Source organism: Onychostoma macrolepis, chromosome 01, assembly GCF_012432095.1.
Source record: "Onychostoma macrolepis isolate SWU-2019 chromosome 01, ASM1243209v1, whole genome shotgun sequence".
NCBI lineage: Eukaryota > Metazoa > Chordata > Actinopteri > Cypriniformes > Cyprinidae > Onychostoma > Onychostoma macrolepis.
The window spans coordinates 40792625-40807235 of NC_081155.1; the positions used below are offsets into that span (position 1 = coordinate 40792625).

At 36.9% G+C, this 14611-nt stretch overlaps 1 protein-coding gene across 4 annotated transcripts in view; it reads right to left on the reverse strand.

Annotated features, from left to right (window-relative positions):
• erbb4a (erb-b2 receptor tyrosine kinase 4a) overlaps positions 1–14611 on the reverse strand; it is a 201640-nt gene that overhangs the window by 93496 nt on the left and 93533 nt on the right. For all 4 annotated transcript variants that reach the window (XR_009271269.1, XR_009271268.1, XM_058775155.1 and 1 more), the window contains one exon: positions 697–848. Coding sequence is in view for 2 of the 4 variants with exons in the window: in XM_058775155.1 (XP_058631138.1) it covers positions 697–848 (152 nt within the window). In the remaining 2 variants the exon portion in view is untranslated. The remainder of the gene's footprint in view (positions 1–696; positions 849–14611) is intronic.

Below are 14611 nucleotides of genomic sequence, written 5' to 3' on the forward strand. Positions count from 1 at the left end.
AATAATTGTTTCACCTCCAGTACCTCATCAGGGAAGACACTCATGGATGCTCACCATGGGACTTCCCTCAAACTACACACATTGTTTTCATTTGTGCTATACCATGTGACCTGTTCCCACATTTTCATCCTGATACATTAGAACCACCATGAGGCGAGTTCTAATGAAAAACCATTAATTTATTAAGACTCAGAACCCATGTGATTTCTCTGCGAATAAGTAATACACCTGGTTTTAGTATGAAAACAAGGCAGCCTCATACAGCCTTTTTGCTCTATTTCTGCAGTTATACCAGGTTTGGAAACAGAGTAACATCCATTAATGCAAATGTAAAAGAGCTATTTAACCATCAGTGTTACCAGTAATTGCAGCCTCCGTACAAAAGACTGCTAAAAGCTCCAACAGCCTTTGAAATCCAGAAATACACAATGATTTGCTCTCTAATGTCATGTCACTGCAGTGTTCATATTGGGAGTAAATCGTTTTCTGCTATTTATATATTTATATAGTATTCTGTTAGTTACGCATAATAATAGTTTGCTCATTTGTGTCATTTTAAGGAAAGGTGCAAAGCTGAATTCCTAACATCTGTCCAAAAGTAGAATCAAGCAAACAATCTATCTATCTATCTATCTATCTATCTATCTATCTATCTATCTATCTATCTATCTATCTATCTATCTATCGTGTACTCACCTTGAGGAAAGACAGATTGTGGTTTCTTTCAATACTGGTGATCTCCAGATTACCCATGACCACCTCACAGTTCTCGTAGAACTTGCGAAGAGTTTTGTATTGCTGGTCCAAATCAGACAGCGTGCTGAGCTTGTTATCAGTGCCAGGACACACTATAGAGGAGAAAAAGAGACAGAGAGATTGATCAGACTGTGATCAGGCAGCAGTTCATTGAGTGGAAATAAATCAACAAGATTATATACAGACATTACAAAATATAACATTAAAAGCGGTATAAATCACAAATTTTTTAAAGAAACACTGTCCAATGGCGACACCAATGGGTAAAGTTAGATGGGGAGTCGGCATCTGTCTTGCCTCCCCTGAGCCCATTGAGTTTTAACAGACCCCTAAAGTATGAGGTGTGTTTAGTGGGGGCGGGGGGTAATTGAGAATGAATGGGAAAGTCACGTGCTTACTGCTGGTTACTGGTAATTTAATATATACTGACTGATGATCCGAAAAAAAAAAATATTAAAAGTTAACTATTAAAAAGAATAGCTGAACTTAAGTTCACAAATAAAATCTATTGTTTAAATTGTTACTTCATTCTTGACTTTAATAAATAGAATGTTGATTACATTGTTAATGTAAAAAATCAAAAATAGAATTGAATTGCTTTTGTTTTCTTTTTCTCTCTTTTTCTGATAGTGTAAGTAATGTTTATTTAACTAAGAAACTGTGACTGGGACATGAATTTACATTTGATTAAAAAAAAAAAAAAAAACTGTGAGGACTTTGCCTCCTCATTTCAGAACACAACTGCACACCACTGATATATATACATGTATATACACACACATAAAGAAGTTCTGAAGCTGGTTTCATCAAGATGTCATTTTAACCTGTTGCTGAAAGCTGACCAGCTCGGCTCTTGCCTCTATATGAAGACAAATGAGAGCTGGCGAGGACAATTCCCTAACATCATCTATTAGATCACGGACCTGTGGAACCATGACCACAAACAGGGTATTTGCTCAACAGGCTTAGCGAATAACAGAAACTCCAGTCGATAGCGCAGTAGAGGCATTTGTGCCGGAGTTATAATGTGGGAGGCCACTGGGCTGATGGTGATGGTGATGCTTCTGAAGTGGAGGCAGGAGTAATAAGCAGTTATTGAACCCCGGAGGGTGACTGTTTCTCTACATTACAGCAAGCTATATTACGGCCCGCCGCCTGCAGAGCGGACCACTCCATATTATTGCTGTGGACAAATTACACCCTTCCCCGCTAAATTCATTCACTGTCACAGTTAGGTAGTCCCGGAGGACATGGTGGTGCCATGGTGTATACAGAGCGAAGATTTAGACCTCTGCTGGACAAATGGAGAATAGATTTCCTTATTGAATATGCCACATATCTATGGGTGAGAAAAGCAGCTGGTAGGGAGAACAATGTACTGTCCGGTACCATGTTTCTCTCAAATAGAGGTCTCCTCTGTGCTGAGGTTAATTTGTTTCTGGGAAAGTGCACTAGAGAGGCAAATGTAAGACGTCAATCTTTTTTTCCACCCTTTCCTTCTACTTGTCTTTTTTTGTCTCTCAGCTACATTGCTTAAATGTGAAGATTGAGGCTACAAAGTACCTTTAATTTGCAAAGTGTGTCCCACTTTTACTTTTCACCAGGGCTTAATACACAGAACACAAATGGCATGTATTAAGATTAAAGGTGCGGATGAAGTACTGACACCCAACCTCTTTAGTCTGCTTAAAAAAAAGGCATCCTAGAAAAATTTATGATGGTAAATTTCCACTTAAAATCTGTTAGATATAGCCTGTTTTTGCCTCAGGGTAAAAAAAAAAAAAAAAAAAGTAAATATGAGAACATTTGAAATAAACATTACTCTTTTTTTAATATACAGTTACAATAATATATAAAATTTCAATTATGAAACAATTCACTATAAATATGCACTACTGGGAGATATAAAGTTTCAGTTGAGAGACAGAAAGTCAAATTTACAAGAAATTATGATTTTGAGATATAAAGTTGTGAGTGTGAGATATGTAGTTGCATCATGAGAAATAACATCACAATTACTTTTTATTTATTTTATATTTTTCTCTGAGATGAAATGGGCTTCCAAAGTTAGAAGTGTGAGTCGATGGTTTGCTTGTCTTTAACCCTCTGGAATAACTAAAAAGTACTAAAATTACAAAAACAGAAGTAAAATGAACGAAAGCTAAATAGAAATATTGAAAATGTTGAAAAACAATAAAAATGACAAAAGCAAACTGGTGTGATAACTAGTGTGCTTTATTTACTAAATTTTTCACATATTTGGCAACTGGCGAGAATGATTACGTTATGGAGGATTTCAGAATTCGCCTCAACAATCTTGGCCTTCAACTGTCAGTGCTCTGAGCTTTTGCTTTACTATGGTTTAGAGGCAAAAGTGTTTCAAATGAAACGTTCAATATAAGGGTGACTGATGTGCTCAGAATCGAAGAACGAAAAATGAGAACGTGTCCTTTTGCACCCTGCCCACACTGACCCAATAATCCATGATCGTTTCTGACGCTAAGGGATTCCTTTCCATACTTCAATGGCGTTTGTCGACAGAAACTGAGCCCTTAGCTTTAGAGACTTGAAAAGCCCACATCAGAACTTCAGGATATGGGATCCAGGCAGGATCAATGGAGTGACAGATCACCACATTAACACCCATCCCGCTATTTCACACACTCATCATTTTTGACTCGGTAAACCCAAGCTCCTGGGGCGCTGATGTGCAACAAATCTGTTCGCTACATTTGTTTGAGATATCCGTACTTTTCCGGTCTCCCAAAAGTTTAGACAACTGTCATGTATTCATCCAGGTTCTTAGCATGTTTTATTGTAAATTTGAACCGTTTATAGGCCTATATTCTGTAAACCAATAAATAAATAAATACTTTTAAGAACTTTTTTTCATTATTAATTACAGAAACATTATGGCAAAAGGATATTGCTGTCTTGAATGGGGTAAATTCACAATATGAAGAATTATTTAATTATAACAGATAAGTTTAATTTTAACAAAGTCGGAATTTAATTGAACACTTAATGTACACAATATATTTTTTGTAATAAAATGTAATAAAACATACAGAAAAATGATTTTTGTCTAACACTAGGAAGAATGACCAGTTCTGCAATGGAATAATAAAAAAAAAAAAAAAAAAACACCTTTATCTCACTATTCTAACTTTTTTTTTCTTGCAATTGTGAGTTTATACACTATCTTACAATCCAAACGATTTTTCAGAGAATTGCGAGTCTTGTTTATATCTTGCAATTAGGAATTAACGTGTCACAATTCTGACTTTTTTCACAGAATTTTGAGCTTTTACTTCCTCTGCAATTCTAAATATCTATATAGCAGTTTATATCAGTCTACAGTATATCTCACAATTCAGACCTCTTTCTCGTAAAATGTAAATGCAGAATCTATGATTAATGTATTAAAGTATTAATGTAATATGTTAATGTAAATATTAAACTAAATGCTACAGTGAGTGTTCAAATAATTGAACCAATTAATAAGATTCAGCACACTTGAGTTAAGAACATTATTAAGATTCCAACACAATCATGTTCAAATTCTCCCTCAATTCAAGAAGTATGAGAGAACGGGCCTTTTTCTTTTTTCTTTTCTGGGAAGGTTGGCGATCGCTTAACGGCTCAGAGCTCGGCCAATGAAATCACAGCAGTCCCTCATCCATCATTAGCTGACGGGGTCAAAGTGAGCCACCCTCTCCTCATGCTAAAAACTCCAGTCTGCCCTGAGTCATTATTCTCTATCACAAACCTTAATATATGCCATTGATTAAACCAATATCAGCAAGTGACACCAACACCATTTGGCTATAAGGACATCTGCAATGATCTCGGACATAGTTTTCTCTTCCTGGTGAGAACACCATGTAGTATAACTCTTAAGATTTCACATAAAGGAGATCTATGTAATGTTTTGAGTCTTAAAACAGGCTAAAATTCAGATCACAAGATCTACTGCTGAGATAAATTAAAAAAGGACCATGCTGAAAACCCGAATGGTGTTTGTTCCCTTTTTAATGAGGTAAGCCTCAGTTCTCACATTCTGAATCAATAATAATTTGCTTAAACTGCAAAAAGAAGGGTGTAAATAGCAGAAATGTGACAGGAAGTGGACATTACATGATGCGGTCGGCCAATACATAATCAGGTGACTATAAATCAGATTCATGCAGTAATCCATATTCTTATTAAGAGTCACAGTTGCCGAATGTAATGTAGTAAAAGTCATATCTCAGGTGGACGGCTATTGTAGGAGGTCACTGAAGCATAGAAACCATGTTGGGAGTGGAATTATGTTCCCAGTCCATCAAACTTGGGATCTACCGACGGCATTTTGCTTCTGGGATGAAGTATATGAAGCAACAAATCTACAAAGAAGCGTAGGGAGGTATGGCAGTGCTGTGCACATGACAGGGAACATTCGGTTGAGTAATGTGATGGAAATTGATGTTTGCAATAGATATAATCATGCATCTGCATTCCAGGCTTCCGAATGTAATGTGTTCCCATTGCAGTTAGGCTGTTCATATCAAAATTGACCGTAATATCCCCAGCGATGAGCAGGCAGTTTGATGGTTTCCTCTTGGAAATGAACTCTGTCAAGTGCAATAACATGAATCAGCGTGTGAAGCGCAGAAAGAAGACACGTCCCCGGCTCTCATATCTGGGAATTGTAGATACAATTGCAGCCATGAGTTTTTAGAACAATGCTTCAAGTACAAGTTTAACATATCTCATATAAACATTCATTAGATACATTCTAGTGCAAAAATATGGTTCATTCAAATGTTTTTCAAAAATGCTTAACATTCATAAAGTCTAGATACTAGTCACTCAGTGTTTTATTATGGCTATTCTATTTCTACTATTTGCATATGATTATCATTTGAAAATTTGCTTGAATCAGGATATTACCAAACAAGTCATTTTCATAATGTTCTATGTAAATAATATACTGATGTATTACATTTCTTACACACAGCAAAACAACATTACAAGTTGGTTAATACTAATTAAAATAACATCCAAAGGACAAGTACTCTGGAATGTGAAATGGAAGATGTGATTTCTACTGATCTGACTGAAAAATAAATAAATACAAAATAAATAAATAAAAATGTATTTAATCAAAAGTAATACAGTCTGCTTTACACATTAAATAATAACTTTCACTCATTGGTCTAGCCTAATGTAGTCAGGATGATTTAGCTATATTAAACTATTAGACTATTAATAGTTGGATAGTCATAATAAATAATGTCTTAAAACTAGATCTTTTAGATGTTGCCAATGATTGGTTTCAATGGGCTTTTATTTGTGTTTACATGTACAACAAAATGGTGTATGTTATGATCATTATAAAAATCCAAAAATGCAAGAAAACACATGACATGTTTTTGAAATTGTAGGGTTTTGATGTCCAAACATAAATAGACATGATCACAAGACAAAATCGGGATAATGGGCAAAAATCAACAATGATGCAATGCTCTGCTTTCTACTTTCTTTTCAGAAGTTTTTTTTTTTTTTGCTTGTTTGTTTGTGTTTATTTATTTATTTATTTATTTATTTTTGCATGAAACTCAGTGGGGCCCAAAGAGAAGAAAGAAAAATAAAAAAAAACAGTTGAGGAATAAAACAAAAATTGTCATTGTACAGACAAAAACACTTTTGCATTTAGCAGAAGAAAGACTGACTGTAAAAAAAAAATCCAATTAACAAATTGTTTGTTTGAACTAATTGTATTGCTTGGGCTTAGTTGAGAAGACATGTCAAGTAAGCACAAATATATTACAAAAAACATTAAAGTCCGTGTAAAGTGATATTAAAATATGTGTTCTGAGTTTGTCACACAACAGAAAAATGTGTTATTAACCACCCAGACAAATTTGAATGATAAAAAAACCGCCAAGTAACTAAAATAAGTTATCAAAATCTTTGAAAAATAAGCAGGACTCTCTGCTCTCAAACGCTGGGGGCGTGTCTGCTGTCGGCGCTGAAACCACGCCCACTCGCGGGAAAGCAGCCTTCTCTCACAACTGTCTCAAAATACCGCTACATCCTGAATGGATGCTAGTGATGCTACCTCTAGTAGCTTAATTGGATTTATACAGCCATACATGTTTGAGCGTGCAAGTTCGTTATTTAATTGTAGACGCGCGTCAGCGCTGCAGTGCGTTGAAACCTTCTCGTCTTCAAGTTGTATGCGGCTCATGGTTGCTTAGCAATGGCAAGCACCACAAGAGCGCAAGCTCCAGTGCGCTTTGAAAGAAGAGAAAGCGGTACAGCTCGCGTTTCCATGCGTTTTTAGATGCGAATTGTGAACGCTCCATGTTTTTAAATTGTATGTATTCTGCCAGATATTGATGTCTCTGGGCTAAGACCCAGGTATCCATTCACCCTAGAACCGTCCCTGCCTAGAATCTGTATATCTAACATCACAGACATTCAAAAAGACAAACTAAGAACTTGATCTCTCAACATAGTTATTATAGTGTTAGTGGCAGGGCCACCCTCGGTGGCTCCATTGCGTCATTGAACCACCGTTTTAGCCCCGCCCAAAAAATCCTGAACACAGAATTGGTGAAAAACTGTTTAACAGTTTAACTCCACAATTCAGTACTACGTAGTTCAGAGTCTTTGTAATGTGTTTCAGCAATACATTTCTAACTTTTGTAATGTGTTTAGAAACAATTCTCAGAACTCTCTTTACACTTTAAATGAATGGTTATTTTCAAATCCAGTGAACATTCAGAATGCTAAATGTTGACTAAACTAATAAAACAAATCCAGCCAACACCGAGATCATTCCGCACGTGCACATGCCTGAATGACTTCGCAATTGTCCCGTGAAGTAAAAAGACGACATTAAACTTGACTAACAACGCGGTCAGTGTCATTGGCTGCTGAAGACTTGGGTCAAACCATTTATGTGAGTTTACGGGGGTGTACCATTAATAGACCATTCCTAACCACCATTTGTGACCCTGGACCATAAAACCAGTCTTAAGTCTCTGGGGTATATTTGTAGCAATAACCAAAAATACATTGTATGGGTCAAAATTATCGATTTTATTTTATACCAAAAATCATTCGAATATTAAGGAAAGATCATGTTCCATGAAGATATTTTGTAAATTTCTTACTGTAAATATATCAAAACTTCATTTTTGATTAGTAATATGCATTGCTAAGAACTTCATTTGGACAACTTTAAAGGTGATTTTCTCAACATTTTTTTTTTTTTTTTTGCACCCTCAGATTCTAGATTTTACCCTCTAGATTTCGGGCAAATATTGTCCTAACCTAACCAACCATACATCAACGGAAATTTTATTTATCCAGCTATCCAGCTTTTGCACAGACATTATTGGAAGAGAACTAAACTGGATGATGTCAACACTGAATCAGCAATGAACTGACTTTAACTGGAAAAATGACAAACTATTTTCCTGTTTGACTCTGCAAAGCTGCTTTGACACAATCAGTATTGTATAAAGTGCTATGTAAATAAAGGTGACTTGATTTGACTGAATATATTGTAACACCTGGTTCATTTTATTATGTATTTATCTTTTTACTTCTACCTCATTTTAAAGATATAATTGTGAAGAGTAATAGTATTTGTAAATGTTTGTTTGCTAACATTTTGTTTAGCTTGTTTAGTTTTTTCTTAGTTCATTAAACAAAGTTTAAACTGAATTTTGCAGCTGTATTACAGATGTAATGTTTGTCAGCTGGAGCTTTAAAGGGATAGTGCACCCAAAAATGGAAATTTGCTGTTAATTTACTGACCCTTAGGCCTGTATGAAAAATTTTATTAAATAAAGGCTATTATGTGTTGTAAAGTGTGTGTTTTTAGTGATGGATAAACACCAGTTCGTTTTTAATATATATTTTTATAACTATAAAAAATATATTATAATATATTATAACTATAAAAAATATATGTTTATGTAGTTCCCCAGCAATTTCTTATGATGCCCAAATAATAAATCTTAGTTGAGGTCACATATAAAACTAGTTCACTAAAAGCTGAGCTAACTAAAAAATAACAATTCAGATAACACTTTGAAGTCAGAAATTGACTGAATGTAACATTTTTGTGGAACTTGTTACTAAATAATAATTAGTTGAAACAGCTTGAAATTTTTTACAGTGCATGAATGACATGGATTGACATGAGAATGAGTAATTAATTGCAGAATTGTAATTTTTGTGTAAACTATCATTTAAATATAATTATATTGTACTAAATACTGTATATCTAATCACAATTCTAATCAACCAAATCTATGATCAAATTTGTTAAACTACCGAATAGAGTAGCGGAACACAAAATGTTGCAAATAAATTGTTGGAACTAAAAATCTGAGTACAATATAATTGTATTAAGCTGACAATAGTGGCTCTCAAAGCAGGAGGGATGAGATATGAATTTTGATAATGTGGTCAAGTGTAATCAGGAGACTTGCAGATACTTTTCATAGTGTCAAATAAAGTTCAGATATGCACTGGCAAGCCCTGAACGTGTTGGCTAGTGTCAAACTGACATTTGATAATGAAAAAAACATTTTGACAAAAATATTGTGGACTGATTTTTTAAATAGTTTGTTAACAATTTATGGGCACAACACATGCTTCTGCTCTAATCAATTACACACCTGCTTCTAGGTCAAAATGACGGCATTCATTAAATATCATTATACAATAATCTAATAATAAATCATCAGAGACATGAACACAATTAAGACAAACATATATTATTTGCATATATATATATATACAGTTCTTGATCTGTGCATATTTCTCTACTGATTGTTTTAAAGCAATATTATTGTTACGGGTTGTGGTTGTGGCAATCACAAAATGAATATAAATGAAAGGCAGGAGAACGAAACGGCTTCAACGCACTTTTCCCTTTATTAACTTAGTAGAACCGACAAAAACAAATGGAGAACTGAAGGCTTATAAAGGAACAGGAACAAAAGAGCAAACAACGTAATACAAAACAGGTGGGGATAATGAGAGGTAATTAATTAACAAGAAACGGAACCTAACTAAATAAGGAAAACGGGGACTAGGACAGGCAGACACGTTACATTACCTCCCCCCGGTAGGCGCGTCCTGCGCCGTAACATTACAACCTGGGAGGGGGGGTGGGCGCCCTGGACGCCGGTGCAGGACAGGTATACAGAGGAGGCATCCAGGGCGGAACAGGAGATTCTTAGAGGCCATGGCGGGTCAGGGGACTCCGGCGGCCATGGCGGGTCAGGAGGCTCGGAAGGCCATGGCGGAGCAGGGAGCTTGAGGAGCCATGGTGGAGCAGGGGGCTTGGGCGACCATGGCGGATCCGGGAGTTGGGCGCCCAAGATGGAGCAGAATTCACCGGGGAATAGCCCCCCCAAAAAATTTTAAAGGTGAAATTAGGGGCTTTCAATCTTAGCGCGGACTCTTGGGGGTGCTCTGGGAATTCGTGGGCCGCGGATGGCGGCTGGCGAGGAGGATTCGGGGATGATGGCTGACAAGGGGTGGCCGCGGCAGACGAGTTGTTTCCGGCTCGGGCCCGGACGCTTCCCAGACACCGAAGAATGGCCTCTCTCCAACACAATCCCGTGGTGTGTGGGAGGTCCACGGGACGGTGGAAAGTGGCCCCGAGCCGGAACATCTCAATGATGGCGGAGTCCGGCAACGTCGCTGCCGCGGCGAGTTCACAGTATTCCCATGTGAACTTATAAAAGGGGAGATCCAGGAGGGCTAGGGCGGCGACAGCTTCCATGAACTCCATTCTCTGTAGAGGTCCGTTCTTCTGTTACGGGTTGTGGTTGTGGCAATCACAAAATGAATATAAATGAAAGGCAGGAGAACGAAACGGCTTCAACGCACTTTTCCCTTTATTAACTTAGTAGAACCGACAAAAACAAATGGAGAACTGAAGGCTTATAAAGAAACAGGAACAAAAGAGCAAACAACGTAATACAAAACAGGTGGGGATAATGAGAGGTAATTAATTAACAAGAAACGGAACCTAACCAAATAAGGAAAACGGGGACTAGGACAGGCAGACATGTTACAATTATGGATAGACGACTTATTTAGCAGGAAGAAACAGTTTGGAGTTAACAGTATCTCAAACATGGATTGGTTTCTTAATAACAAACAAATATATTTTTGGTTCACTAGATGTTAATTAATGGACTTAATGGACTTTTTTTGGACTCTTTTTTTGGTCCATTGGTGAGAAGGTGATAGGGTGAACTGTTCTTTTAAATTATCCTGTAGGACAAATTGAACTCTACCACATTCCATATTCAGGAATGCAAGCCGTGTCTTGAATCTCTAAAACCTTAATGCATTTATTAGCATATTCCTTTATTGAGTAGATAATGCATGATCCAAAAGTGTGAATTATTTAGTATCAGAGGTGAAAGTTAACGATCTACAGAGGTTAAAACCTTATTTAGAATATTAAATGTACATATGTAATGAGTTTAATTCCTGTTGTTCACATATGAGCTCATTTTCCAGAGCCAGACCTGTAGCAGTTCCATTCAAGGGTCAAGGTTACATCATAGCTGGCACATTTGCCTGCAGTAATGTACATTAAAGTCACTCCACTTTAACCAAGCGGTCTGGTTTCTGAGGACGAAACCATCTGGACACGAGCAGATTTTGTGTCAGCATGCTGACTGAGTTACTTCCTTCGGCTCTGGCTCTTTTGTGTAATGTTGTATTTTACCAATATATATTTTATCTCGCAATATATCTAATTTTATCTATTGTTTTTGGATTCTGATCTCTGATAATCTAATATTTGATAGTGGATTCAGGCTATTGCAAAACCTGAAGTTAAATAGGAAATTGTTGCACTGAGTTTTGCAATAAGAACAGTAATCACATTTAAAGAAATGGTGTGGCACAAATATATGGGTTTAGATGTGTAATATTCCTTGCTTTCATTATTGCAATTGCAATAATGCAGTCTTTTGAATTAATGCAAATATGTTCCTCCAGTATATGCATATGATGCTGTGCAAGATGTGAGTTGAACATACACTGGATAAAAAATAGTATCGAAATGTAAGCAAACACCCTTCTCTAAGATCCGACGCACAATATGATGATGCACAGTAGCGATAATGGCACATGCAACAACACAGACATGTTACACTGTTCTTCTTCACACACAGCATGCCACAAGAACCCTACTGTTGTTTTTCTCTGTATCTGCTTGCAAAAGCCAACCGACCCATCTATGATATAGGGGCGGAAGAAAGGTTATGTAATTGCTATGAAGGCCAGCAATTACATCATTCTTTGTTTTGCATACAACAAGATCATAAAACATGCTATGAAACAAGTGGTCTAGTCTGTTGCTAAGTCATTCTTTACTATAGGCCAAGTCAAAAGAGCCCACATATCTATTTCTCTGTGTCTCTGTCCAGTCACGGATATAACTTTGGACCCTCTTTTAATGTAAGTCTATGGGATTCCTATGCCCATTATATTTCATTTACAAAAATGATGGTTGAAAATAGTAGATGATGACATTTGGCAACAAAATTAGTGACACAGTGTTGTCAGTCATTCTGTTTAACAGCTAAATAATCATCAGTATGTCAGTGGTTCAGAATCCATTACACACTACATGTTGTGTACATCAGTTTATACTTAACTCTTTGACACATAACTTACACATCAGCGAACTCATTAATAGTCAAGTGTTAATCGTCGACACTCTTCACACCCTGCTATTTTTAGCACAGGGCAAGTAACTATAGATTGCTAAACATACTGAAATATGAATCACAGATGACAGTAAGATAGGGTGACCATACATCCTGTTTTCCCCTGACATGTCCTAGCCGGGATTTACTTAAATGTCCATGTTTTGGCTTTGTTTTCTTATTGAGATACTCTCTACAGTCATCATACATTGTAAGAACATGTATTTGCATTGCTTTGACTTTCTCAGTAGATCACATATTCCCACATGCCACAATTGGTCGATTATGCACAATGCCTGCATGCTATTGGTCAAACTACGTTTTCAGTCATTACCCCTCACAGCGAGAGGCCCGGTGCAGCCAATAAATGATAGTGATACTAACGCTGTTGTCATTCGGACTGCATATCAGCATGAATTGTTTGTCTCTCTGACAGCTGTATTCAGCCCTGTGTGTGACATGCAGATCAGACAGCTGTAATAGTGGGTGGGATTCTTTACCCAGCAACCTGAAGAAGAGTGTGACAGATGAGTCACTGAGCGAGTGTGTTCGTGCCCTTTTTAAGAGGGAATATGTTAATAGCACATTGCTATTAACATAAAGTTAAAGGAGCTGTTCAACAAAAATTAAATTATTGCTATCAATTTACTCAATCTCATGTTGTTCCAAAGTTCTATGAGTTTTAAAGGAAGACAAAAGGAGAAATTCCAACTTAGGCTTCAAAAAAGATACATAAAGCTGATCATATGAATCATGCTCTCTATTCCAAGTTTTCTGAATCGTCACTTCGAATGAGATGTTAACAACTGAGAATGGATCATGAGTTGGATTTGTTAGATTCACAAATTAATCATTCAGACAGGTGTTGTGAACTGGATCAATGATTTGTTGGCATATTTGACTCAAAAGAACAATTCATTCACACATCAGATATTGCAAAGAGAACTATGATGGATGTTTTTGTGAGATTTTGTGAAGTGAAAATGTTGGGCTTCTCCTCACATAAAACTACAGTTTGACTTCAAAAGACTTGGAACAGTTTTGTCATTTGTTCCCAATGAAAAAGAAAGTCCTGTATCTTGACACAAGGTTATGGAAATAAGTTTAAACTATAGGACAAATTATATATATATATGTGTATAGTGGGTACGGAAAGTATTCAGACCCCCTTAAATTTTTCACTCTTTGTTATATTGCAGCCATTTGCTAAAATAATTAAAGTAATTTTTTTCCCCTCATTAATGTACACACAGCACCCCATATTGACAGAAAAACACAGAATTGTTGACATTTTTGCAGATTTAAAACTGAAATATCACATGGTCCTAAGTATTCAGACCCTTTGCTCAGTATTTAGTAGAAGCACCCTTTTGATCTAATACAGATTTCGATTTCGATATCTAATAATGATTTCAATTATTCGGACGTTTTGTTGAACGTTGTAGTCGGCGGAGCAGCAGCGCTGGTCAAATGCTTCAGGACGCGCAGAAGGGGGAAGTGAGCCTGTGAGCTCGTGAAGCTCAGATAATGCGGATTTCGGATGCTGTTGCCTAGCATCCATCTGGCGAATCTCTGCTCTCTACCCAACAAAACGGACAAACTCCTGCTCTCCCGGACAAATAAGGATTTTTCAAACTCTGCTGCTCTGTGTTTCACGGAAACCTGGCTGAATGACTCCATTCCGGACAGCGTGCTTCATCTGCCGGGCTTTCAGCTGTTTAGAGCAGATCGCGACACAGAATCAAGGGTAAATCGCGCGGTGGCGGGACATGCTTTTACATCAACGAAATGTGGTGTACAGATGTAACTGTGTTAAAGAAGATGTGCTGTTCAGACCTAGAAGCTCTCTTCTTTAACTGTAAGCCGTTCTATTCGCTGCGGGAGTTTTGCTCATTCATTCTCATGAGTGTTTATATTCCTCCGCAAGCGCACGTGAGCTCAGCTTTACAGAAACTGGCTGATCAGATCACAGAGACAGAACAACAGCACCCGGACTCTGTTTTAATCATTCTCAGGGACTTTAATAAAGCAAATCTCTCCTGTGAACTGCCAAAATACAGACAGCACATCACATGTCCCACCAGAGACAGTAATATACTGTATAGTATAGT